Here is a 27,246-nt window from a genome sequence, read left to right on the forward strand (position 1 = left end):
AGTGTTGCTCCAGAATAGATGCATACAACAGTGCCAATGTGTGTCCAACCATGATAGTGCGGTAGTTCCCAGGCTCTGTAGGGTCACCCGCCTTGAAGATGGGCACAATATTAGACAACCTCCAAGTCTCAGGTAATCCCTCACACATGGCACGATTATACAACACTGCGAGAACCTCCATCAGCATATCCCTGGCATGTATAAAGTGCTCCACTACTAGACCGTCATGATCATATGCCTTCCCGGTCCTCATCCTGTCGATGGCCCTTTGTACCATCTTAGGTGTAAAGAAAGTGCTCGTAGCTGGGCAAGGCTTGGTAGGGTCTGGAAGGGGTTCCTGTCCAGGAACCGTATATAATGATGTCGCATATTGGCCCAACACATCAGGTGAAGTAACCACTGGGGGAGGGGAGTGCTCATGGAAGAGTCGCCATGCCTCTCCTGAGTCCCTACTCAAGAACATCTGATATAAGTCTCGCTCTATCTGAGCTAGGTAAGCTCGCTTCTTCCGTCGCACAAGGCATCGGAAAGCAATCCGAGACTGTCTGTAAGTGATGACTCCTAAAAGAAGATCCCTCTGAAGCTGGGCTCTTATCTCTCTGCATTCCTCATCATACCAACTATTCTGAAGCATGCTCCCAGAATGTCATCTCTTGCCCGGCTGAGTGTGTGGGTATGCCACTGATGCAACCCCATGCAGTGTCTCAGTCAGTAGAGTGGTGCACTCCTCCACTGAGAGGCCTGTACCATTTGTGCCAGTTGTGTCTTCCAATAGACGGTCCCAAATCTCCTCTATATAAACAAACTCAGTCTCTCGTGTAAATGTATAGCGGGTGTGTGACCTACCTCCTGATGTCTGGTTATACTATACTGAAATTTAACAGATAGTGTCAAGAGAGCATGATCTACTGCTATGCCCACTGGCCTAGCTCCCACTGTGAAATCCTGAATGCAGGGGACAAAGCTCGGTTGTGTCACAACATAATCCACTGTTCTGGCCCCATGTCTGTGTGGAAAGCATGTGAAACCGACTACTCCAGGAAATCGTTGTAAGCCATTAAGTATGGCTAATCCATGTGTAGTCGTCATTTCCATGAGGTATCTCCCATACTCCGTCTGCTCTCTGTCATCTGAGCATCTATCAAATTCCAACTCACCGACATCCAGCTCTCTAAGCATCTCATCTGAAGTGTCGTAGAAGACTGTCTGCGAGTTGCCCGTTCGGGCATTGAAGTCTCCTAGGAGAATGATATCACCATCCCTAGAAAACTCCCATATGTCATCATCTAGTATAGAGAAAGGCGACTGCCCTCTGGATGCAGCGTACACTAATGTACCGGGAGGAAAGCAACATATGGCAATATATAGGGATCGACTTGTGTCAGCTCTCAGTCTCACCCACATATATCTAGCATGATCATCTCTTCGTACAATATGCAATAATGGTTGTTATGCAGTAATGGTTGTAGTTCCTCTTTGAATAGCACTGCTACTCCTCCTGAACCTCTACTCCCATGTTCAGATCTCGCATTTGTCCTGTGAGTTGTCTCCCATCTGTATCCCTGTAACAGACTTGGACACTCCAAGTCAAGAATCAATCGCGACAGCACCAAATAACCACTTCAAAACAATTCACAAGTCACAATAGATCTGCATTGGCCCGGTAGAGTTCCGTGCCTAGAGATATTGGCCCCAAAGACCGGCGCCCCTTTCGGTATTTCTTTTTATATTAATCAGTTCAAAGTACAAGAGAGTGGCTAGGGTTTCACTCTCAGACTCTGCGTCCAGATGCTCTGAGAAGTGAGGCCCTCACCACTAATTTAAAGGTTATAAGGGATGCCTAAAAGTAGAGCCCCAAAAGCTTTTAAAAATAAAAAGCATCAGTTCTCTCTCTCTCTCTCTCTTAGAGAGTCTCTTTTTTTTTTTTTTAAAGCAAGTTCTCTCTCTTTCTCATGGCGTAGAGAAAAAGCAAGATTCGCATCGCTCGTCATTTATATTATATATATATTTTTTATTTTTTATTTTAAACAGACTTCACAATTTTCGGAAATTAGGGTTTTTGTCAAAAATTAGGGTTTGCAGAAATTTTAGGGTTTCTGGCAGAAATTAGGGTTTCTGTAGTCCGCCACGTCATCACTTTGTGACATACCCCCCTCTTGAAAGCATTGTAATCGACCGCGATTACGCCTGCAAAACCGACAAAAGCCATAAGCCGTCTTAGCAGACACTGTCTGTTAGTACCTACGTACTAGGAACACACATCTAGCACATGTACAAAATCGACGGTCACATCACACGATATCACAGGACATCACCAAACATCACATGACATTCAACATTCATTCGGATCTTAGACCATGATTTATCGGCAATGTAGCTAGCAATCACTTCTAGGTCCAATCCAGACCTCATCGATGTCCGATTGACTAACCCCTATTGCAACCATGTCTATTCGAGATCAATCAGACCAAAATGCTGCAGTCATTTCGGCTATCAGTTCCTGCACTCAAAAGAAGTCAAGAACAAATCAGTATCATTATCAGGAATTCCATTTCATGAATACTGTCAGCTCTCAATATCCCTGAAGCTCAAAGAGACATCAGTGACTTTAGTATCAAAATCGAGGCATCTGTTGACAAAGGAGCGGAGTAACTCCCCTCTTGTGCATCCCACTGCACCAGATCTTCGGCCAAGCTGAGTTTCTGGGTTCCATTTGGAGTAGACTATGCTAAACCAAAACATCGACGTAAAGTTTCACAATCCGAGGAGTATCTTATAGGTCCTCCTCCTCCATCCACTTCGCATCAAATGCAGGAAAGTTCTTGAACTAAACCAAGAACCGCCTTCGGACTTTACCTTTCTTCGTATCGCTATGTGCCAAAATCTGTTCAGGAACAAGGATCTCCTCGTTTTCTTCCACTTCGGGTTGCTCATCAGGCTCCCCATCATCAGGCACATCACCCTTAACAGGATTCAAGAGACTCACATGCAATGCATTATGAATCCTCCAAGTATCTGGCAGTTTCAATCAGAAGGAGACATCATTTATCTTGTCAGTGATCTGGAAAGGTCCGTAGTATCGCATACTAAGCTTTGGAAAAAGCCTCTCCTTTCCCTTTTTCTTTCGCAGGCGTGCCTTCTCAAAAGTAAGAGCACCCAATCATCCTCCTTCAATTTCAAGTCGCGACAATGGCGATCCGCTGCCTTTTTCTGTCGTTCTTGAGACTCCTGCAAAGTCTCGCGAACCTTGGCAAAAGCCGTATCCAAATCTTGCGAATATTCATTCGCTTCAAATATCTAATCTTTCATGCTCAGGAAGGATGGAACCTTCGCAACACTTTCAACAATCTCACATGGCGTCTTCCCCGTCGAAGAGTGTATCGTGTTATTGTAGGAAAATTCCACCAAAGGTAAGTTCTTTTCCCATTGAGTCTTCTGATCCGAGATACAAGACTTCAATAAATCTAAAACCATTGAATTGGCAATCTCAGATTGCCCGTCAGTGTGCAAGTGGAACGATGACGAGAACTGCAACCGCGTGCCAATGTTCTCCCAAATTGCCTTCCAAAACAAACTCATAAATCTGGGGTCTCTGTCGGAGACAATCGTCTCAGACGTGCCATGTAATCGGAAAATCATCGTGATCATTCTGTGTTCTTGGGAGATCAAAAATGAAATCCATTGCAATACTTTCCCACGGGTGGGTGAGTATGGGTAAAGGCTGTAACAAGCCCTGTTCCTTATGCCTGTCAAACTTGACCTTCTGGCATACCAAGCAACTGCGTACAAACTCTTCCACATCCTTTTTGAGTCTCGGCCCAAAGAAGTATCTCTCTACCCCCTTCATGGTGGTAGCAATGCCGCGGTGACCCGTAAAAGGTGGACAGTGGCATTCAGTCATAACCTTATCCCTCAACGGCTGTGTAACGCATAACATAGTCTTTTTCATCAAGTAGCCTTCCCGAAGGGAGTATCCAGCTACTGTCTCCCCATCCCGTATTCGTGTGAAAATATCTGCAAAATCTGTATCTGTGGCATATTGATCGACCATATCCTCGAAGCTCCTATGATGTATCACGGAAATAGCCAGAACCAACGGCTTCCGAGACAAAGCATCTGCCACCACATTCTTCTGTCCCTGCACATGGACAATCTGGAAGTGAAACTGTGACAAGATGTTCGCCCATTGCATCTGCTTTTCCGAAGTTGCTTCTGTGACAAGAAGTAGCGCAAACTCTGATGGTCTGTAAAGACAGTAAAATCCGCTCCGAGTAGGTAGTGCCGCCACTGAGCATGGATCACTGCCAAAAGCTCTTTCTCATATATCTGTGCCGTCATCTCCGGCCTAGAGAACAAACGGCTCTCGTAAGCTATGACATGGCCTTCTTGCATCAAGACCGCACCCAAACTACGACCACAAGCATCACAATATACTTCAAATGACTTCTGGAAGTCCGGCAAAGTCAAAATAGGTCCCCTAGTCAATTTCTCTTTCAATGTCCGACAGGCAATCACCTCTGTGGGTCCTCACGAAAAAGGTACTCCTTTCTGTGTCAAGGTAAGCAAAGGGGAAGCAACCTCTGCAAACTTTCTATGAACCGCTTGTAGTACGAACACAATCCCAAGAAGCTTCTAACTTCATGGACATTCCTCAAATCGGGCCAATCACGGATAGTCTCTATCTTGGCCGGGTCAATTTGCACTCCTACTGCTCTGCTGACACAATGTATCCCAAAAAGTGTATCTCTGGTAGGGAAAATTCACTTTTCTTTGCATTAATCACTAACGTGTGATCTCGTAATGCCTCAAAGACTTGAAGCAGATGATCTTTGTGTTCTGCCTCATTCTTGGAGAAAACAATGATGTCCTCAAAGAAAGTGCCAACAAATAGCTTGTACTCTCGAAAAATCCTGTCCATCATCCGGTTAAATGTCGCAGGAGCATTGGTTAAGCCAAAAGGCATCACCAAAAACTCAAATAACCCAAAAGTCGTCCGAAAAGCTGTCATGTAGACATCTCCTGGCGCTATCCTGATCTGATGATATCCACTCTTCAAGTCAATCCTGCTAAAGCACGAGGATCCCTGTAACCTGTCAAGTATATCATCGATCATAGGAATCGGAAATCTGTTCTTGATAGTGATTTTGTTGAGAGCGCTATAATCGATGCACATTCTCCAAGATCCGTCTTTCTTCAAAATCAACAACACTGGAGAGCAATACGGTGAAGTACTAGGCTGGACAAGACCCTTTTCCAAGAGGTCTTTCATTGGGTTCATAATCTTTTCATTCTGTACTCGGCTCACACGATAAGGTGGCCGATTCGGTGGCGTGCTTCCAGGTATCAGATCAATGGTTTGATCTTCAGGCCCTCTGAAAAGCAATAGGCATGAGTGTGGAGAAAAATCTTGGCGTTCTTTTGATAAGGTCAAAACATATTCAACCTTTATCCACCGTTCAGTTCTCTCCCAAAAGAATGAGTAAGAAACCGAAGTTCATCAAGTACAATCTCTAAGCCCTTCATTTATCAAAGTCGCTTTCTCGGCCCCGTAGTCAACCACGGCGTAGATCTTGTGGTACCAAGGGATCCTGAGTAGAACGTCACTCGCGTGCCTTGAACACCCCTATCATTGCAAACAAAGTTTGCCAATGCTCGGTGTAATGGCAACATCCCATCCGGGTGCCAATCGAACTACCTCTGCCTGTGGCGTCAGTCTGTCGGACGTAATTCCAAATCCAGCCGCCAATTCCAAGTGAACAGAAGTTGGCCTTGGCTCCTTCAAAAGAGCTTCCTGATCCTTCACTTTGCCCCAAAAGCGGCAAAGTTTGTACTTTCATTCATTAGATTCGGTGCAGGTCCCACGCCATGTGGTACCAGTTCTGCTTTTCTATCTGTCTTTTTTGCCACATTCCTCAGCTGCTCTCGAACTCTCAGACCTGTCGTCGTCTTTATCATTCTGTTCTTTCTGTGCCTTATTAGGGCACTTCGCGGAGATATGTCCCTGTTCCCCGCATCCAAAGCACTTCCCTTCTCTGATGAAGCGAGCTCTCTCCTCAGGAGTAAGCTTGGGTCGTGCATCATTTTTCTCTGGGTTGCTCTTTTTCTTTCTACCCAGAAGTTTGTTCGACTCGTTGTGTCATGGCCTCATCTGTGGGGTAGGTCAAACTGCCAAAGTGAATGGCAAAGCCCCGCTTCGCACGACTCATCAACTCCTGAATAGAAGCTCACTTCTGTTCCAAGCAGTGATCTCGGATCTCTGTAGGTAGACCCAAGGTAAACCGCTCAATCTGTTCTCTGAACGAGATCTTCTTGAATGAAGAGGCGGGTAGAAAAGAGCTCCAGAATCTTTCACAATAAGCATTGATTGTATCTTTCTTGGTCATCCGAAGATGGTTCCAAGCAGCTCGTACATCTCGTTCATATTCTTGCGTCAACCAAGAAGAAATAAAAAGCTTCTTAAATTTCAGCCATTTAACTGGCGCACTCTTGTTAAAAGAAGCGTGGACCACCAAGTACGAGCATTCTCCTTAAGGTAAGAGGTAGCTCTCCGAATCTTGGAGTGCTCTGAATAGCGTCCTCCCGCGAAAGCGATGTCAAACTGCTGTATAAAAGACAAAGCCTTCGAAGCATCTAAGTATCCTGAAAAGTATCAAACTTGATCGAGTGGCCACCTTCCTTAAACTCTCGGACTTTCTTGCTTTTATCTTCGAGAAAGTCATACTGGTTGGCTTTGTAAAAATTCTTCTTGTTCGCATAAAACTTTCCGTCATCGGAATCTGAGCTGTCTGTAGACAAGTCCTCAGTAGAACTGTGAGTCTCTGGGCGAGATGTAGCCTTCTTTGCCTTTTTCTTGCCCTTTCCGAAGCTTTGTTTCTTGCTTCGCTTTTTACCTTTTCTGTCTTCTTCGCTCGAATCCGAGGAGCTAGAAGAACTATCACAAGAAGAAGAAGAACTGGGTACTCCTTCAAATCGAACACGCTTCTTCTGTTTCTTTGCCTCGTCAAAAGTCGACCGACGACCCAAATAGCCTGGAAAGTCAGTGCTTTTCTTCTGCTTTTTGCCGTGCTTTTTGGCTTTCTTTTGCGCGTCAAAAAGCTGAGCAATGCGTGCATCAACAACGTTCTCCAGTTCCTTCTCCGTATATTTTCTTGGAGGCAGAAGGTTTCTTGAGAGAGGGTTTCGGGAGTGGTATTGTGGTTCTCTGCCACTCCATCTGTACCTCTTCCAAAGAGGTCTGGTTCATATATTTTGCCATCTTCGGGTCCTAGACAAAATTGAGCATCATCTTTGTTGCATCGCCGATCAACTGGCGACGCTCCATCTCTCGCCGCTCCGCCTAAGTAGGCCAAGGCGGGCCATACTCTCTGCCGGAATCTTCGTTGTGATCCCTGCCTACATCTCCAGATGCAGAGGGAGTCGACTGATCATTGCCTAAAGCCATAGGTGCCTCGGAAAACAAATTCGGGATCGGATTTCCCGTAGAAGAGAAATCGGCCATGCTCTGATACCACTGTAACAGACTTGGACAATCCAAGTCAAGAATCAATCGCGACAGCACCAAATAACCACTTCAAAACAATTCACAGATCACAATAGATTTGCATTGGCCCATCGGAGTTCCGTGCCTAGAGATATTGGCCCCAAAGACTGGCGCCCCTTTCGGTATTTCTTTTTATATTAATCACTTCAAATACAAGAGAGTGGCTAGGGTTTCACTCTCAGACTCTGCGTCCAGATGCTCTGAGAAGTTAGGCCCTCACCACTAATTTAAAGGTTACAAGGGATGCCCAAAAGCAGAGCCCCAAAAGCTTTTAAAAATAAAAAGCATCAGTTCTCTCTCTCTCTCTCTATCTTAGAGAGTCTCTTTTTTTTAAAAAAAGCAAGTTTCGCGTCGCTTGTCATTCAAAATTTTTAAAAAAATCAACCTCCGCGATTTTCGGAAATTAGGGTTTCTGGCAAAAATTAGGGTTTGCAGGAATTTTAGGGTTTCTGCTGTCCGCCACGTCATCACTTTGTGACAATCCCAACACATGTGGCATCACCTGTCCAGGGGCCTAATGAGTCTCTGAGAAGAATACAATATCCTTGTCTTTGAAACTGTCCTCAAATGCACCCACGTCCAACCTCATAGACCCGTTACAGTTCCAGGTAGCCATCTTCAATGTGGTCCCATAGGTCTCGCACCGTCATGCAGTGCGCCGCTCTAAAATCACCACCCGTCCATCTCTGTAGAAGGCTATCTTTCCCTTCTCCCTTGCCGCTGTCCGCCACGTCATCACTTTGTGACAATCCCAACACATGTGGCATCACCTGCCCAGGGGCCTAATGAGTCTCTGAGAAGAATACAATATCCTTGTCTTTGAAACTGTCCTCAAATGCACCCACGTCCAACCTCATAGATCCATTACAATTCCAGGTAGCCATCTTCAATGTGGTCCCATAGGTCTCGCACCGTCATGCAGTGCGCCGCTCTAAAATCACCACCCGTCCATCTCTGTAGAAGGCTATCTTTCCCTTCTCCCTTGCCGCTGTAATCTCTAGCATTACCTCTCTCATATGTGCGAGCTGTGAGAGAGTCAGATCATCACCGAGGAAAATACCTGTCTTTTTGAGAGTAGGTCTCTTCCTCAAGAAGTCCTTATCTTCCAACGAGGGGAAGCGTAGTATGAGAGCTCTCCCCTTTGAAGACTCTCCCGTGCCATCACTTTTCTTACCTACCCTCCATGCCTTTGTGTGCAAGGGCTTCTCCATCCCCATCATTGATGTAAGGCTTGTGACCTCTTTCTCCACATTGTTTATGTCATTGAGACCGGTCACTCTCACATGCAGTGCTCGCATCCGCCTTCTTTGTTCCTCTTCGAGGGTCATGTTGATAAGCGTCGGTGTACAAGGATTTTCTTGACCTTTCCCTTTCTTGGCGACCTCAATCCATTTTTCGGCCTCGTTCGCCTTTTTCTGTGTCCTTGTTATCATCTCCGCCCATGAAAATGTCTTTGCCACACTCAATTTCTCTTCCTCTGTGATCATCCTTGATTTCCTTGATTTCATCTATTACCGAGGGCTGAAATTCGCCCTCCTCTAACCCACTGCTTACTCTATCTGCAAGCTCTTGTTTAAGGGCTGAGACTTCATTTTTAAGTGTCTGTATCTCGCCGTTTGGGTTCTCCTGTTTGAGGGCTGAGACTTCTTCTTTGAGTGTCTGTATTTTTGCGTTAAGGCTCTCTTTCTCCTTCTTCCATTGTGCGCCTTCATTGCAGACCATCTAAAGGAGGTTGGCCTTCTCCTTCCATCATCCTTCCATCTCTGTTTTCCACTCCTTCATTTCCCTCTCCATCTGCGCCACCCGCTTGTTCGTGAGCATGAAGGTTGCCTTTGCTCGCGACTTGCAAGCAAGTAAAACATTGACGGCTTCCGTGTCCTGTGCAGGGTCCTTTGCATCTCCTGTACTTGCTGCATGGTGAAGAGCCAATCCTTCCTCGACCTCCTCTCCAGTATCTTCACCTGGAAACCTCACACTTGGTGTTGCTCGACTAATTTCATGATCAATGGTCAATCCTTCTGGAAATGGAAACCCAAGAGAATTTCCTAGCCTACTTAAGACCTTTGGATCATCCATATACCTCAATCCTGTAGTAGCAGGTCCCTCTCTTTCCATCTCCTCTACAATGGCCCTCAGACTTGGACTGCTTTGTACTTGTTCCCACTGTGCTTCTACCAGCTCTGTCTGGCCTGAAGTTCTCAGATTCTGCATGATAGTGTCGCTGAAACGAAACCGGAAGCTGCTCCCGGTAGCGATGTATCTATGATCATCGAATTTGTTTCAAATCAAAAACAAAATCAAAGTGTCGGAGTTGTGGCTCATCCACCTCATGTTGCAAGCGATTGGCTCAGAGGTCTCCTTTGCGCAGGATTTTGAAAATTCAAAATTCGGAAAATTCGGAAATCTGGAAAATACCTAGATTTTGAAATCTGCCGGGTGTATGTACCTGCGGGCTGAAGGGGGTGGGGGTGCTGTATGTACCTGCGGGCGTGCAAGTCACAGCAGCGCCTCACGCTGACTGAGTAGGTCGCGCTGCAGGGCTGAAGCACCTCACGCTGAAGCAGGTCGCCCCGCAGGTCCTCACGCTGGCAGAGCAGGTCGCGAGAGAGAGAGAGAGAGAGAGAGAGAGAGAGAGAGAGAGAGAGAGAGAGAGAGAGAGAGAGAGAGAGAGAGAGAGAGAGAGTGAACTCACGCTGGCTCCCAACGTGGGGGTAGAGCAGGTCGCGCTGCAGGGGCTGAAGCACAGAGTAGGTCCTCGTCTTCGCTGCAGGTGCTGAAGTCCTCACGCTGCAGGTGCTGAAGCTGGCACAGAGAGAGAGAGAGAGAGAGAGAGAGAGAGAGAGAGAGAGAGAGAGAGATCCCAAAAGACACCAAAAAGGTCTACATACACATACCCACAGATTGAAGCATACTCGTATGTTTCACTGTCCAGACGTATGCAAACGTTTGCTATTTTACATGCATGTTTGGGACAAACATACTTGACTTTTTTAAGAGGTCAAGGAACTCAATGACAAGGATATAGTCTGAAAAATTGTTATGTGTTGGTCTTCTGTGTGGAATTTTGAGGCTATGACTTGGTATGGGAGTTCTATGATATTCTTTGTACTTCCTTGTGAAATTTAGACCTGCACCTAAAGGGGCTCCTCTTAGGTTAGAATTAGGGCCACACATAATTTGGATTCTCTTTTTGAAACATACTTGTAACATACTTCCATACCCGTATGCGTATGTGTATGCTTCCCGTATGTTTCAATCTATGCATATACCTTGAAAGGCCTACGTTGAGCAGCACAAAAAGATACCCATAAACCCATCCCAGACATAAAAATACAGAAAAAAGCTGCCAAACAAAAACAATGGACAAGACTCGGGCCAAGGAGGTGTCCAGTCAGGCAGAGGGGACGGGTCACCTCGCATGTGGGCACAATCGTCCACGGACCTAACCCACACTCGAAGACCATGCTTGCTTTAAATGAGAACAGAAAAGCAAAAGCGGAAACATCAAAAAGGCCCAACTGGTTGATGTGACCCCAAAACGCAAACCAGATGGATGCTCATACAGCAGGTGAACGGCTACGACAATACTGATGTCCACAATAGTACAAGAAAACTTTCGTTGCCCATATGTGGCAAAATGGCTAGAGCAATCTGACAGAGATGATGAAGAATGGCTGACTGCGGCTACTCGTCCGTGGAAAGGCTCCTCCGGATGGGACCTGCAAAAATTGAGAAACAGGCCACCAAGGAACTATGGGAATAGTCAGTAGTTAAGTAGAACGCTTTGAGGGTGCCCTACCTTCATTATCTCTATGGCAATTGCAGCCCCAAGCAACCATTCTCTGGCCTTGCAGTTTAGCCCACAGAGGCAGCAGATTGCAGCCAGAGGGCGACCCACAACCCATTAGCATCTAGCATCAGTACCTAGCACCATTTTCACCGCATGGAACCAATTTCCCAACTGCGCGTGAACCACCTCTTAACAAGTGACTCTTCAAATTCCCAAATCATGGGGTTTATTGGCAGCTTGCTTGTACCAGCAGTACCAAGCGCATGGTGTACCAGCAATACCAGCGTTTTTGCATCAGCTCATTAGCGTTTTCAGCGTTTCAGCCTCCTCGTCGCTGTCAGCACCCCAACCCGCAACAGATCCTCAGCGGCCAGTTGACAGCCATCAGAAACCTCAGCGTTTTCAGTTTCCAGCCCTCGAAACAGCCAGCGTTTTTCAGTTTTCAGCCATCATCAGTATCGGGGATTGCAGATCAGCCCTTAGTGTCACAAATTGCTGACGTGTCAAGCCACTGAAAAACGGAGCAAACCTACAGATCTCGGCCGAGGGGCCTAAACCCTAAGAAGAAGCAACAGAAGAAGAAGAAATCCTATAACTTATGCGACCCCGTCCGATGGGGCTCAAGTGACATAAAGGCATCAAAATAAAGTTGGACCCTCACACACACAAAAGATAGCGTAACCAGCTGATGAGATGGCAAGGGAGTACAAAGTTCCGCAATTTGTGCAGGACTGCTGACATGGCAAACAATACGGAGTTCCGCAATTTGCGATGACATGACAGCGTGCACGGATTTCTGTAAAACGCGCTGGCAGCTTTTTAGGTGCGGCGCTTTTGGACCAGATGCTTTTGAATTTACTACTTTTCATGTAACTGCTTTTGAGGCCAAGGGCCTTTAAATATGTGCAGAGGGGTCATTCTCTGGCATGCTTCGGTGAGAAGGTGTAGAGCGCAAGTACCAGCATTGTACTAAGTTCAAGTAATATAAAGAAATACCAAAAAGGGCGCCAAGATTTGGGGCCAGTACTCTCTAGGGTAGAATTCCGCCACTCTGTGTCGTGTGTGCTCTCTTTCAGTTCACTTGTTATAGAAGTGCTAAAAGTCTGTTCAATCTGTTCTTTTCTATTGGCACGTGGTGCCCGTCTTGTGACAATGGTATCAGAGCATCATGCGTGTGCTTTCTGAAAGCAACCGGTCCTACAAAAGAGAAAACAGAGCAAACCGGCGCTTCCAAAGGCTACTGGAATTTTATTTGAAGAATCTTCGTGCTCCGATCTCGGACTTATTAGCAACTCCTACCCTTACTTCGTCGCACATTGGGCACGCTCCTGTCTTCACCGCTCTATCTTACAAGGCATAAGCCATAAAAGAACCCAAGACACGGCGTTCATGGATTCAACAGAATATTTGCGGTTTCTTCTCGACGAGCTTCGCGACATTCTTTCCGGCATCCTCAACGGAATCTTCCAATGCTTCAAAGTTTTCAACAATTTTTGAATTAGATGTTACCCCCTCTGATGCCCCAGGTGGTACCTCCTCCTCCAGCACCAGAAAGTACGACAGCTTTCAACCGGCAACCTTCCCAACCGTCCGTTCCGATCGGGGGAGTCTTCAGGAATATGGTGCAACCATCTGACCCTGATCCAGCGCAACCGCCTTTGCCACCGTCGTTGCCCACCACCACCACCGCGCTACAATGGTTGGAGCCCATATGCAAAGATTCCAAGGATGGCGGCACGACAGTCAAATTTTCCACTTTCTCCGGGGTGAAAGCTCAGAAGAAAGCATTGCAGTTCCTACAACAATTCGACAACATCTATGGCAAGCTTTCAAGACAGTATTTGTGCGCAGTTATATGATTCTATGTTTGAAGTTCGGATCTTGGCAGAATGGGGCAATTTCAAAATGCTTGCCACAGAGACCATGGATGACTATAACCAAAGGTTTCTCGACGTATACCTTCCGGTATCCTTCTTTAGGTTCGTTCTCTTGGAGGCCCAATGTGAGTGATACACCATTGGACTACCATCAACATTGCAGGAATATTGTCTCTCCAAGCAAGTCTGCACCATGCAAGAGCTTATGGACCATGCCGCTGTCGGCTACAAACTGATGAAGGGAAAGCTAGAGTTTACCACAGAAGAACCTCCGACCACAACTCTCGGCAACAACGAGAACAACTTCTCGGGAGTCTTGGACATAACTATTTGGTTGTCCCCAACACATTGACAGACCAACGCCGACGCCCCTGTCAATGGTCGACAAAAACCCAATACCATCTCCAGCCAAACGAGCTAAATTGGCCATTGAATTAGTACCTCGATCCTCACATCTATGGCATACGCCTTGAAAGTACAAATGAATTGTGTCGAGCATATGGCAAAGTCAACAGCTTGAAAGCACTAAATTTCTTTGACCCAAGAGCTACCGAAAACTTCATCGATCCAGAATTCTTGAAGCAGATGCACTTTGATTATGATGTAGAGGGTGGAGAAATTGAAGCTGAGCTAGCCACGGGGCAAGCTCAGAAATTGTGGTGCTCTTCCAGTGGCTATCCAAGATTATAATGCAAAAGCCGAAGTTGGGCAATTGCGACGTTCTCTTGGGCATGCCCTAGCACCACAAAAATGATGCGATTCTCCAGGTTCGGAACCGAACCATCACCATGATGCAGAAGGGCAAGCTAGTCGTCCTCAAAGTTCGATTGTCTTTTGAAAATTTGTTTGAAATTTGTTTGAAATGGATGATATCTGTTTTAAATCTATCTTGGTGCCAATTTAAATTGTTTGACTCTAGTTTTAATACTGGTTTCAATGATTGGTAATTTTTACTCCCGGGTGGAGTAGTGAGAAATAATGTTTGAGAATGCTTGTTCATACTCATGGCCCAGACCCTTGTGGTTATTTGCGGAGGGAGTATTGAATGATTAAAAAGTGTTGTTTTTACTCATGGTCCGGACCTGGATGGTTATTTACAGAGGGAGTATTAAGAAGTCTAAGCAGTGGTTTAGTCTCAGCACCTCCAAACGATGCCACTGCGGTTTGGGGGGCGTTTGGTTGTAAAAGGCCTCTATATCTCATGGCCCGGATCTTTTTAGGTGATTTGCGAGAGTGATGAGGGAGTCGTTGAACAACTCATGGCCCGGACCTAGATGATTATTTGTGTGGGGAGTGTTCATCGACAACTTTATGTTTCTATGTCTTGTAACATGCAAATGTGAGCATTTGTGTTGCATTGTGATGTGCCACCCACTGAATATTCCTTATTAGATGAGATACTTCTGGGAAGTCAACGACCCATGATATCAAGAGTTCCGATCTGGAATGAGACTCCTTATTGGATGAGATTCTTCTAGGAAGCCAACGACCCAAGAAATCAAGAGCTCAGATTTGGAATGAGAAACCGGATTGTCCCTTGGAATGACCCTTCGAAATTTTTGACCTAACTTGAGTTGTTTGCAGATATGTTGTAATCGCGGACGATTACTTTCTTTCGAGGAGGAGGGATGTCACAAAATGCTGACGTGTCAAGCCACTGAAGAACGGAGCCAACCTAGAATCCCGGCCGAGGGGCCTAAACCCTAAGAAGAAGAAGCAAAAGAAGAAGTTCTACCAACTTATGGGACCCAAGTGACATAAAGGCATTAAAATAAAGTTGGACCCTCACACACACAAAGATAGCGTAAGCAGCTGATGACGTGGCAAAGCAGTATGGATTTCCACAATCTACGCAGGATTGCTGACGTGTCAAACAGTACAGAATTCAGCAATTTGCGTTGACTGTGCAGACGTGGCAACCTGTACGAATCTCCGTAAAACGCCCTGGCAACTTTTTAGGTGCAGCGCTTTTGGACCAGATACTTTTGAGTTTATTGCTTTTCATGTACCAGTTTTTGAGGGCTCATTCTCTAGCACGCTTTTGTGAGAAGGTGCAGAGCGTGAGTACCTGCATTGTACTGAGTTCAAATAATATAAAGAAATACCGAAAGGGGTGCCGAGGTTTGGGGTCAGTACTCTCTAGAGTGAAATTCTGCCACTCCAAGTTGCGTGGCTCTCACTCTTTCAGTTCAGTTGTTATTGAAGTGCTAAAAGTTTGTTCAGTCTGTTCTTTTCTATTAGCATGTGGTGCCCGTCTTGTGACACTTAGCCTCGCCGCAGTCGCAATTCCCGGTCAGTAGCCATAGCGTTTCTAGATTTCAACCCATTAGCCTCGCAGTCTCAACATTTACCGCAAGCGTCGTCATCGTCGTCAAGCATCTCAGCATTTAGAACCATTGTACCAGACTTTGTGCAATCTAAAGGAAATACCTCTCTAGCAATAGAGAGAGGGGGGACCCTTGGAGGGAGGTTTAGGACCCCATCTCTCTCTCTCTCTCTCTCTCTCTCTCTCTCTCTCTCTCTCTCTCTCTCTCTCTCTCTCTCTCTCTCTCTCTCTCTCTCTCTCTCTCTCAGCACTCACTTAGAGTTTGCATTCTCTCTTGTTTTGCTCCATTGCACAATCTCTCATTAAGTTAAGGGGGGACTCTCTCTGTAAAAGGAACCTTCAGTACACACTGATCAGTCATCCTTAGCATACACCATCATTCACTTCTATTGCACATTACATTGATATCAGACCTCTTTGGCAATATTCGGTATCATCACTCAAGGAAAGAAGCACAAAGAACCACATAAATTTATTTTGCTTGTTGTGATCGCACATAACCCAAGACCACTTCGGCGTGTCGATCCCTAATCTATGTTTTTTAAGAGTGGCAGGTAACCCAAAAAAGAAGGGTTTGTCCTCTCACAAGACGGGCACCACGTGGCGATAGAAAAGAACAAACTGAACAAACTTTTAGCACTTCGATAACAACTGAATTGAGAGAGAGAGAGAGAGAGAGAGAGAGACGACACACGACACGGAGTGGCGGAATTCCACCTTAGAGAGTATTGGCCCCAAACCTTGGCGTCCCTTTCGGTATTTCTTTATATTGCATCAACTCAGTACAAGCCGGTACTCCAAACTCTCCACAAGAAGCATGCCAGAGAATGAGCCCTTAGCACATATTTAAAGGCCCTTGGCCTATGAAAAGCAGTTTACATAAAAAGCCTTCAAAAAGCTTCTGGTCCAAAAGCAATGCCAAAAAGCTGTCATCATAAATCACGGAATTCCGTACAACTGCCACGTCAGCAGTCAGTGCAAAACGCGGAAATCCTTACAACCTGCCACGTCATCATGCCAGCGCAATTTTCGAAAATCTTCCACGTCATCAGTTCATGCACAAGCCTTTGTGTGTAGGTCCTGCTTTGTTTTAATCCTTTATGTCACTTGGGGCCCCATCGAACGGGGTCCCCATGAGTGTGACATAAAAACGCATTTCATGCAGATGAAACCCCGAAACCCCGAAACCTATGAAACGCTTTGCCGAAACGCATGAAACGGACAGGCATTTTTTATGAAACGTTTAAAATTGGGGCTCTTTTTCCATTTTTTTGAGGTCTAGCTCCAGGTAACAGATGATTGTGGTCCCTAAAACTTATGGTTTGTGACATTGAATTAAGTTTAAACTTTGTTCAATAGAAGTACTTTGCTAAATGATTCAATGATGCATCAGTTATGATTCATGAAACTAGTGGCTGTGTTTTAACTTTCATCAATACTGAACATCTCTTTGATCGTGCTCGCTTGAAGTCGCTTCTAAGCAGTGAGCACGTCTCTCTCTCTCTCTCTCTCTCTCTCTCTCTCTCTCTCTCTCTCTCTCTCTCTCTCTCTCTCTCTCTTGTGGACATTAAAGTCTAGAGTCGTGTGTGCTACATTGTATACATATTTATCATATTTTATTAATATATAATTTAATGTCGTTTATGAAACCTGTTTCATGTTTTTGACGCTATGAAACGAAACGTTTCAAAACCTCGAAACCCCGAAACGAAGCAAAACCACAAAACGTTTCATGTCACACTGGTCCCCATTAGTTGGTAGGACTTCTTCTTCTGTTACTTGTTCTTCTTAGGATTTAGGCCCCTCGGCCGGCATCTGCAAGTTGGCTCCATTCTTCAGGGCTTTGACACGTCAGCAGTTTGTGACATCTCCCCTTCTTGAAAGAGAGTAATCGTCTGCGATTAGTACATATCTGCAAAACAACTCAAGTTAGCTCAAAAATTTCCGAGGGTCATTCCGAGGGACAATCAGTTTGCTCTTTTTGTTGGAGTTAGCTTCTCCTTTCGCTCTTTTGATCAAGGAGTTGGCTTCTCCTTTCGTCCAGATCGGAACTCTTGATATTCCGACGTAGTAAAATTAGCCATCACACCCAGACCGCACTGCTCTTTGACGGGTGTCTTGATGCACTAAAATTACATACCCAAGCAATCTCATCCAATTAGGAATATTCCGTGGTTGGCACATCACAATGCAACACAAATGCTCACATATGCATGTTACAAGACATAGAAACATAAAGCCGCCGATGAACACTCCTCCCGCATTACCTAACAAGGTCCGGGTCGGGAGATATTCAACGACTCCCTCATACTCCTCCCGCATAACCTAAAAAGGTCCGGGCCGGGAGATATAGAGGCCTTTTACAACCAAACGCCCCCCAGACCGTAGCCTGCCTCATTTGGAGGTGCTGAGAGTAACCACTGCTCAGACTTCTTAATACTCCTCCCGCTAACCATCCAGGTCCGGGCGGGGAGTCACAACAACAATATTCTCCCCGTAAATAACCACAAAGGTCCGAGCCATGAGTAAAAACAGCACTTTTCAATCATTCAATACTCCCCCCGCAAATAACCACAAGGGTCCGGGCCATGAGTATGACGAGCATTCTCAAACATCATTTCTCACTACTCCACCCGGGAGTAAAATCACCAATCATTGAAACCAGTATTACAACCAGAGTCAAACAATTCAAATCGGCACCAAGACAGGTTCAAAACAGATACCATCCATTTGAAACAAATTCCAAACAAGGTCACCAAAAAAGTTCTCAAACAGATTTCAAACTTAAAAAGCAATCTCGACGTCAATCGAGCTCAAAAAGTCAACTGACTCTCCATCCTGAAACCTGCACCAAAAAATTAGGGTTAGGTTCATTCCATAGGGTCATAGCCGAGCACAACTTGGTCCATCAGCTCTTGGACAAACAGTGTTTCTTTGGCGGCAATGGTAGTCTCAAGATAGCAATCGCACTAGACCTCCAAGGTCATCTGCTCGTGAAGAGGCATGTACTGGGAGATGTAGAGAAATTTCAAGTTATAATCTGCTAGGGTTTCCATGGCAAGCATTTTAGGATACTCCACTCTGCCAGAAGTTGCACTTCGAAGGAAGATGTCAGAAACCATATAACTTCGGGCAAAAATTTTCTTGAAAGCTTGCCAAGTCCTTGGAGTGTGCGGCTTGGTGGCTGTAGACCTCAACATCTGCATGGCACTGCCTTTGAGAAAAACAGTGACTTGAAACAAATATTGGATCCTTCTCTTGCAAGTGATCTTAATGGCTTATGCCCTGTAAGACAAGAGCGGTGAAGACGGGAGCACGCCCACCGATGCGCAATGTAGTAAGGGTGGGAGTGGCTAGTAAGTCCGGGTCGGAGCACGAAGCCAAAATTTCCAATGAACTTTGGAAGTGCGATCTTGCACTGTCTGCTCTTTGGTAGGACCGGTATGCTTTCAGAAAAGCACAGCTTAGCACACGCCTGATGCTTTGATACCATTGTCACAAGACGGGCACCACGTGCCGATAGAAAAGAACAGACTGAACAGACTTTTAGCACTTCAATAACAATTGAATTGAGAGAGAGAGACGACGCGCGACACGGAGTGGCGGAATTCCACCCCAGAGAGTATTGGCCCCAAACCTTGGCGCCCCTTTCGATATTTCTTTATATTGCATCAACTCAATACAAGCCAATACTCCAAACTCTGCACCTTCTCCACAGGAAGCATGCCAGAGAATGAGCCCTTAGCACATATTTAAATTTTAAAGGCCCTTGGCCTATAAAAGCAGTTTACATGAAAAGCCTTCAAAAAGCTTCTGATCCAAGAGCAATGCCAAAAAGCTGTCAGCATAAATCACGGAATTCCGTACAACTGCCACGTCAACAGTCAACGCAAAAAGCGGAAATCCGTACAGCCTGCCACGTCATCATGTCGCTGCAATTTTTGAAAATCTGCGACGTCATCAGTTCATGCGCAAGCCTTTGTGTGTAGGTCCTGCTTTGTTTTAATCCTTTATGTCACTTGGGGCCCCATCGGACGGGGTCCCCATAAGTTGGTAGGACTTCTTCTTCTGTTACTTGTTCTTCTTAGGGTTTAGGCCCCTCGGCCGGCATCTGCAAGTTGGCTCCATTCTTCAGGGCTTTGACACGTCAACAGTTTGTGACAGTCCAGACTCCAGCCTCCCCTCGTTCCTCTTTTCACTCATTGAGAGCAGACCTTGCACTTAGCGGCAGGCCAATTTTTGAGGCGGGAAAAAGCAACCTTGGTGTGAGCGCAAGGCCGCCAAGGGGTGCACCCGCAGGAAGGAGTTCACCTTGGGTAAGAGAAAAGCCTTCTACACAAATTGCAAGCCGTACCAAGTACCAAGAACCCCAAGTATCCAAGTATCCAAGTACCAAGAACCCCAAACACCCAAGTACCCGAAGAACCCTAGTACCCAAGTACTCAGTGCATGGTCATCACCAGAAGCGGAATGGATACTTTGCATCAAGGTGATGAGAGTGGAGTTGGAGGAGACGAAGTCTTTACACCAAGAGGATTGTTCCCCGATCCTCCCCCATCCCCATCTACGCCACGGATTGCACCAAGCCCTATGGAGACTTTGATCAAGTCGATGATGGAGATGAAGAGGCTCAGCGTGCCGCCATGGATAGGGACCATGAAGAACGAAGGGCAGCTATGGAACTTAAGCTTGGGTAAGCACGCGAAGCTCAACGCATAGCGCTGAAGAAAGAAGGGCAACTATGGAGCTCGAGCATGAGCAAGCACGCAAGGCTCTACGCATAGCGGCCGAAGAAAAGCGAGCGACTATGGGGTTGGAGCGAGAGGTGCAGTGTACTCTCCCCAAAGACCAAGCCACTCAAGGAGGCCGACGAGTTATCACGTAGCGTAGGTAGAGATGACGACTCCAACAATCCAGTCACTGAGAAGTTGACATTCAGTAAGTATGATGGTAAGATGGATGCTTCTGTGATTCATTCTTGGTTGCATCAATTTAATGCTTACTTCGCGACTAACAAGAAAACCAGCAACAGTAAAGTTTTGATTGATGCCATGTAACTAGCGGGTGATGCGATTGATTAGTATCAAGCTTGGTAGGAGTCACAGTTGGTTGTGCATCTTGAGCATGTTGCAGAGGACATACCTCTCTCTTTCAGTTGGGTCGACTTCCAAGACGAGCTCAAGGCTCGTTTTATGCCACCGCAGTACCTTGATTGGTTAAAGGAAGATTAGCGAGACCTTAAGCAAAATGGCACTCCTATTGTCTTTTTCCAACCGTATTTTGGCATTCAATTGCGTAAGTCGGATGAGGATCGCAAGGAGGCTTTCCTTTTCGGGTTGGACAAGTACATCAAGTTCGATGTGCAAGCTTCAACCCTATGGACTACAATGATACCGTCAGAATTGCTCTAGCACAAGAAGAAGCACAAAATAGGTAAGCCGAAGGAGAACAAGTCAAGTACCCCCCAGACCCAACCAAATGGTAAGAGTAATGGTAAAAACAACGGTAATTCTTCATCTTCTCAATCTTTCTCTACACCTAGAGCACAGAACTCTCATAGTGATAGTCAAGGAAAGGCTTAATGAAACAACTTGGGTACCCCAAGTCAGAAATCTGACACGACAGATGAGAGAATCACTTAAAACACTTCACAAACTTTATCACGGTTCCGTGCCCAGAGGTATTGGCCCCAAAATCTAGCGCCCCTTTCGGTATTTATTTTTATATTAATGCTTGAGTAAAGTACAAAGTTCGAGGGTCCCCTCTGCTCAGAGATCGTCAGCCAAACTCAGTGCAGGAGGCCCTCTCAACACATATTTAAAGGCCCATGGCCTCTCAAAAGCAAAACATGGAAAGCTTCAACTCAAAAGCATCTTGGCCCAGTAGTAGCGCTCCCAAAAGCTAGCAGCACATACCGCGGAAATCCGTACAACTGCCACGTCATCAATCAGTGCAAAACGCGGAGCGTCCGAACAGCAGCCACGTCAGCCCTTCAAGCATTTTCTCTTTTTTTTTTTACCACTTGTGTCCCCTAGGGCCCCATCAAATGAGACCTTATAAGTTGGAACAACTTATAACTTTAAATCTTGTTAATTTCTGGGCGGACATGCCATGTCATCATTTTGTGACATAACCCCCTCTTGAAAGAATTGTAATCGCCATTGATTACGCTTGCAAAAACAGACATAAGCAATAGACCAGTTTAGTAGACAATGACTCTAAGTACGGACGCACTAGATGACACAAATCCAACACTTGCACAAAGACGACAGTCACTGAACATCAAATCGCATGCGAATCAAATAACATAGAATCCACTAAGATCTAGGACCATGATCCCTGGCAACGTGTTTAGCAATCGCATCTGGATCCACACCGGACCTCATTGATGTCAGATTAACTAATTCTTATTGTGATCATGTCCATAGAATCTCAAGACCAAAATGTTGCAGTCATTTCGTCTTTCAATCCTGCACTCAAACACAATCACATGAGTCAGCACACAAAAATCAGATTCAATTTCTAGGAATTCCCATTTTAAAGTACTTCATTCATGAAGTCATAAAGGAGAATTGTCAGCACATTATTATCCTGAAATCCAAAGGAAAATCGGTGACTTTATTCCATCTCGATAATCTATGACAAAGGAGCGAAGTGACTCCCCTCTTGTGCAACCCTCTGAACAGCCAGCGTTTTTCAATTTTCAGCCATCGTCCGCATCGACGATTGCAGATCAGCCCTTAGCCACACCGCAATCGCAGTTCTCGGTCAACAGCCATAGAGTTTCCCAGTTTCAACCGATTAGCCTCGCAGTCTCAGCATTTACCACAAGCATCGTCATCGTCGTCGTCAAGCATCTCAACATTTAGAGCCATTGTACCAGACTTTGTGCAATCTAAAGCAAAGACCTCTCTAGCAATAGAGAGGGGGGGCCTTGGAGGGAGGTTTGGGACCCCATTTGGTCTCTCTCTCTCTCTCTCTCTCTCTCTCTCTCTCTCTCTCTCTCTCTCTCTCTCTCTCTCTCTCTCTCTCTCTCTCTCTCTCCACTTTCACTCAGAGTTTGCATTCTCTATTGTTTTGGTCCATTGCACAATCTCTCATTAAGTTAAGGGGGGTTCTCTCTTCCCTCGAGTAGAAAGAACCTTGAGTACACACTGATTACTCATCCTGAGCATACACCATCATTTACTTCAACTACACATTACATTGATATCAGAGCTCTTTGGCAATGTTCGATATCATCGCTCAAGGAAAGAAGCACAAAGAACCACAGAATTTTTTTTGCTTGTTGTGATCGCACGTAACCCAAGACCACTTGGGCATGTCGATCCCTAATTTGTTTTTAAAATTTGAAGAGTGGCAAGTAACCCATAAAAAAAGAGCTTGTCTAGCCTCCCCTCGTTTCTCTTTTCCACTCATTGAGAGCGGACCTTGCACTTAGCGGCAGGCCAATCGACGTGAGGTGAGAAAAAGCAACCTTGGTGTGAGCGCAAGGTCGCTAAGCGATGCACCCGCAGGAAGGAGTTCAACTTGGGTAAGAGAAAAGCCTACTTAAACGCAGATTGCAAGCCGTACCCAAGTATCCAAGTACCAAGAACCCCAAGTACGCAAGTATCCCAAGCACCCAAATACCCGAAGAACCCAAGTACTCAGTGTGCACGGTCATCACCAAAAGCGGAATGGATACTTTGCATGAAGGTGATGAGAGTGGAGTTGGAGGAGACGAAGTCTCTACACCGGGAGGATAGTTCCCCAATCCTCCTCCATCCCCATCTACGCCATGCATTGCACCAAGCCCTATGGAGAGTTTGGTCAAGCCGATGATGGAGATAATGCTACAACAAGAGGCTCAACGTGCCGACATGGATAGAGACCGTGAAGAACGAAGGGCAGCTATGAAGCTCGAGCATGAGCAAACACGCGAAGCTCAACGCATAGCGGCTGAAGAAAGAAGGGCAGCTATAGAGCTTTGCCCATGAGCAAGCACGCGAGGCTCAACGGATAGCGGCCGAAGAAAAGCGAGCGACTATGGGGTTGGAGCGAGAGGCACATTGGGACCAACACATGCAGGAGTTGATCCTACAAGTACTCTCCCCGAAGACCGAGCCACTCAAGGAGGCAGACGAGTCATCACGTAGCAAAGGTAGAGAGGACGACTCCAACAATCCAGTCATTGAGAAGTTGACGTTCAGTAAGTGCGATGGTAAGATGGATGCTTCTGTGATTCATTCTTGGTTGCATCAATTTAATACTTACTTTGCAACTAACAAGAAAACCAGCAACATATAAGTTTTGACTGCTGCCATGTACCTAGCGAGTGATGCCATTGATTGGTATCAAGCTTAGCAGGAGTCATAGTTGGTTGTGCATCTTGAGCATGCCGCAGATGGCGTACCCCTCTTATGTCAGTTGGGTCGACTTCCAAGACAAGCTCAAGGCTCGTTTTATGCCACCGTAGTACCTTGATCGGTTAAAGGAAGATTAGCGAGACCTTAAGCAAAATGGCACTCCTGTTATGTCGTTTTCTAATCGTATTTTGGCGTTCAATTGCGTAAGTCGGATGAGGATCGCAAGGAGGCTTTCCTTTTCAGGTTGGACAAGTACATCAAGTTCGATGTGCAAGTCTTCAACGCTACGGACTACAATCATACCGTCAGAATCGCTCTAGCACAAGAAGAAGCACAAAATAGGTAAGCCGAAGGAGAACAAGTCAAGTACCCCCCAGACCCAAGACCCAACTGAATGGTAAGAGTAATGGTAAAAACAACGGTAATTCTTCCTCTTCTCAATCTTTCTCTCCTTAGTCTCTACGCTTCCGCATTGTCAACTTTGACATCTCTCTCTCTCTCTCTCTCTCTCTCTCTCTCTCTCTCTCTCTCTCTCTCTCTCTCTCTCTCTCTCTCTCTCTCTCTCTCTCTCTCTCTCTCTCTCTCTCTCTCTCTCTCTCTCTCTCTCTCTCACACATAAAAAATTGTTTAGTCGCAGATGCCATGTGGCAAGGTCACCGTCTCCGGAAATTTCTCCATTTTACACAAATCCAACCACACTGTTTCTCGTTTCAAGGCCCTAATACGACCTTTCCTAGTGACTATGATTGTGTATACTTCATCTTGGTTTTCACTTCCTGTTATTCAACAAGGTTTATGAACTTCGTATGGAAGTGGCATTCGACAAGCATTCTATTTTGTGTCAATGTGGAACAACAACCTACCTGATTGCCTAAAGTTTGAAGGGTACAATGGAAACGTTCTCTGGTAGAATCTCCATACTCTTTCTTCATACATTGTCTCATATGATAGTGATGCTCTTTGTCGAATTTTTTGGTACCAATTAATTGATGGTGTCTCATGTTGAGAGTATTCAGGACCATAGCAATTCCTTCATCCGCGAGCAGGGGCACAAATCTAGGTGATCTTTAGACGGTATTGAGTAGATGGTGAGGTGGTTCGTGAAGAAAGATAATGAAGTATTCAGAAACATGATGCTTGAGAGTCTTTCTCATACAACCTCTAGGCCATGAAAAGGGCACAATAGTCGTCATCACACACAAGCTCTCCAAATACATGATATTATACAACCTACTACTATGGGCAAACTCTTGGCCACTAAAGCCAACACATTTTAGAACACATAAACCGACAAATCCATTGAGTACAGCCTCCTCATGAACATGATACACATGCGCTTTTGCACGCAACATTTACCCAAAAGAACAAGAGACACAAATGTCTTGTGTGTGGTCTCATTCCTTAAGCCACCAGTTTTCATAAATTGATGAATATGGTAAAACATAATTATGCACAGATAAATGGCAATCTACATAGAAAGTACACCATTGCTGAATAAAATAAAAAACAATCTTCAAACTACCTTTACCCGATGTATATTTATGACATATCTCAATAGCATGTCTTTTGTAAATGGTAAGCAATTACCGACATGAATTTGATAAAAGGTTTAAAATGATATATTTCGAGGTTAATGTCATCATGCGGGTAAAAGTTTTGTCCAACCAGTCCATTGCATTGAACTAAAAATGGTTTTGAGATCTTACCAAGTCGCCTTCAATTTTGTAGTCCTTGGGATTTTTGGTGATCTCTTCACGAATGGAAGTAAGTTCCTCCTCAGAAAGGTCCTTGGTAAGCTTGTTCTGCATTCCTATGGTGAGAAGGATCTGTCGTGCCTTTGTGCGACCAAGGCCATGCACATACTGCAAGGAGGCCTCGATCCTCTTTGAGTTGGGTATCTCAACCCCACCCACACGAGCACACCGAATGTTCAGGCCCACATGCACCTGAAGAAAATCTAGGGAAAATAAGAAGAAGAAGCACCCCATGCAAGAAAACTGGCCACAGCTGCACGCTGTCCAAAGCCCAGCAGAGAGCACAAGCATGCGCATGGAGAACAACGTTGCTTTCGACGTGCAGGTATGCAAAAGATACGAAATGAGCTTTGCAGAGTTAAAAGGAAGCAGAAGCTTTGGAAGAAAAAATCAAAGACTTCCGCGCCATGGTTGAAGCTGAAGAAATTACCTTTGGGGAGCTGCGAGCGCTGCGTGAGGGGATTGAAAGAGATGTCGAAGCGCCAAGAGAGGAGAGGGCGGGTGCCAAGGTAGAGGCTGCCATCGCCACACTGGCTTATCCTTTTGCGAGTAATATGCTAGCTGGTTAGAGAATTCGATCGCAGACAACCCCAACTACAACTTTTAAGATTTTCCTCCAAATTTTAAATAACGGAAAATTACCAAAATATGCCTGAAATGGAGGAAATTCTCAAAAGTACCCCTCAGTTTAAAAAATTGTCGGTATACCCTAGTACCTATTTTTTATGAATTTGCTTCAATTTTTGCATTGTTTATCCTTTTTGACAATAGAGATCTATCTTGGATTGTCTTAGATAAATATTTTCGCCATCGAGCTCAAAAATGGAGGCATGTATGTCTTCAAATAATGAGCAGTATAATCTCGATGTTGGAAATACGGTTGCAAGAGTGCATGCGAAGATTGAAAAAATGAAGGAAAAGCCCAAGAGCACACAACATAGGAGGTAGTATTGCTAAGTGTGCCAATACAAAGATAAGGCTTGCCCTAGAGTGATGGGCGTATATACAAGCCGGGGCAAAACACCTCTTAAAGAGGGAAAAAAGTGCATAGTGGTCCTAAGTGTGTTCACACACGTTACTACCATAATCAACTAACAAATCCCACCTAGGAGTGATGTGATGAACATGAGCTCGTACTCATGTATATGGAAATGGTGCCAGACCCTATGTGTGATCAATCCACAAAGGGGAGTAAGTCCAAACCTTCGTGAAACATCTCACAAGGCAAAGCCGTTGTGAAAATATCAACAAGATTGATCTGCGTAGGCACATAAGCCAAGTTGAGCTCTCTACCTGTCATAATGATAATGCACCTTGATGTGTTTTGTGCAAGCATAGAACACTAGGTTCCTTGCAATTGCCAACCCACTTTGGCTATCAGTGAAGATCATGGTGGAAGATTGCTATCCAACACCCAAGTCATGCAAAAGATATTTGAGCCAAACACCCTCAACATTAGTTGTGAAAGCCGCCGTGTACTCATCCTCACAAGTAGAAGTGCCCATTGTAGACTGCTTCTTGCTCAACCAAGATATGCATGAGCTATCGAGCATGAAACAAAACCATGTGTCATAGCAACTAGCCCAAACCAAGAGTGAAAAAGTATGTTAA

At 45.4% G+C, this 27,246-nt stretch overlaps 1 protein-coding gene across 1 annotated transcript in view; it reads right to left on the reverse strand.

Annotated features, from left to right (window-relative positions):
• Nucleotides 1-26,224, reverse strand: part of LOC147422296 (uncharacterized) — a 37,767-nt gene extending 11,543 nt beyond the window's left edge. Inside the window, exons 1-2 of the mRNA XM_086503713.1 lie at nucleotides 26,066-26,224; nucleotides 25,588-25,827 (exon numbers count right to left, since the gene is read on the reverse strand). Coding sequence (XP_086359839.1) covers nucleotides 25,588-25,827; nucleotides 26,066-26,158 — 333 coding nt within the window. The 5' untranslated portion in view covers nucleotides 26,159-26,224. The remainder of the gene's footprint in view (nucleotides 1-25,587; nucleotides 25,828-26,065) is intronic.
• Between the last annotated feature and the right edge of the window lie 1,022 nt (nucleotides 26,225-27,246).

Source organism: Adiantum capillus-veneris, chromosome 27, assembly GCF_014529385.1.
Source record: "Adiantum capillus-veneris isolate H3 chromosome 27, ASM1452938v2, whole genome shotgun sequence".
Classification (NCBI taxonomy): Eukaryota; Viridiplantae; Streptophyta; class Polypodiopsida; order Polypodiales; family Pteridaceae; genus Adiantum; species Adiantum capillus-veneris.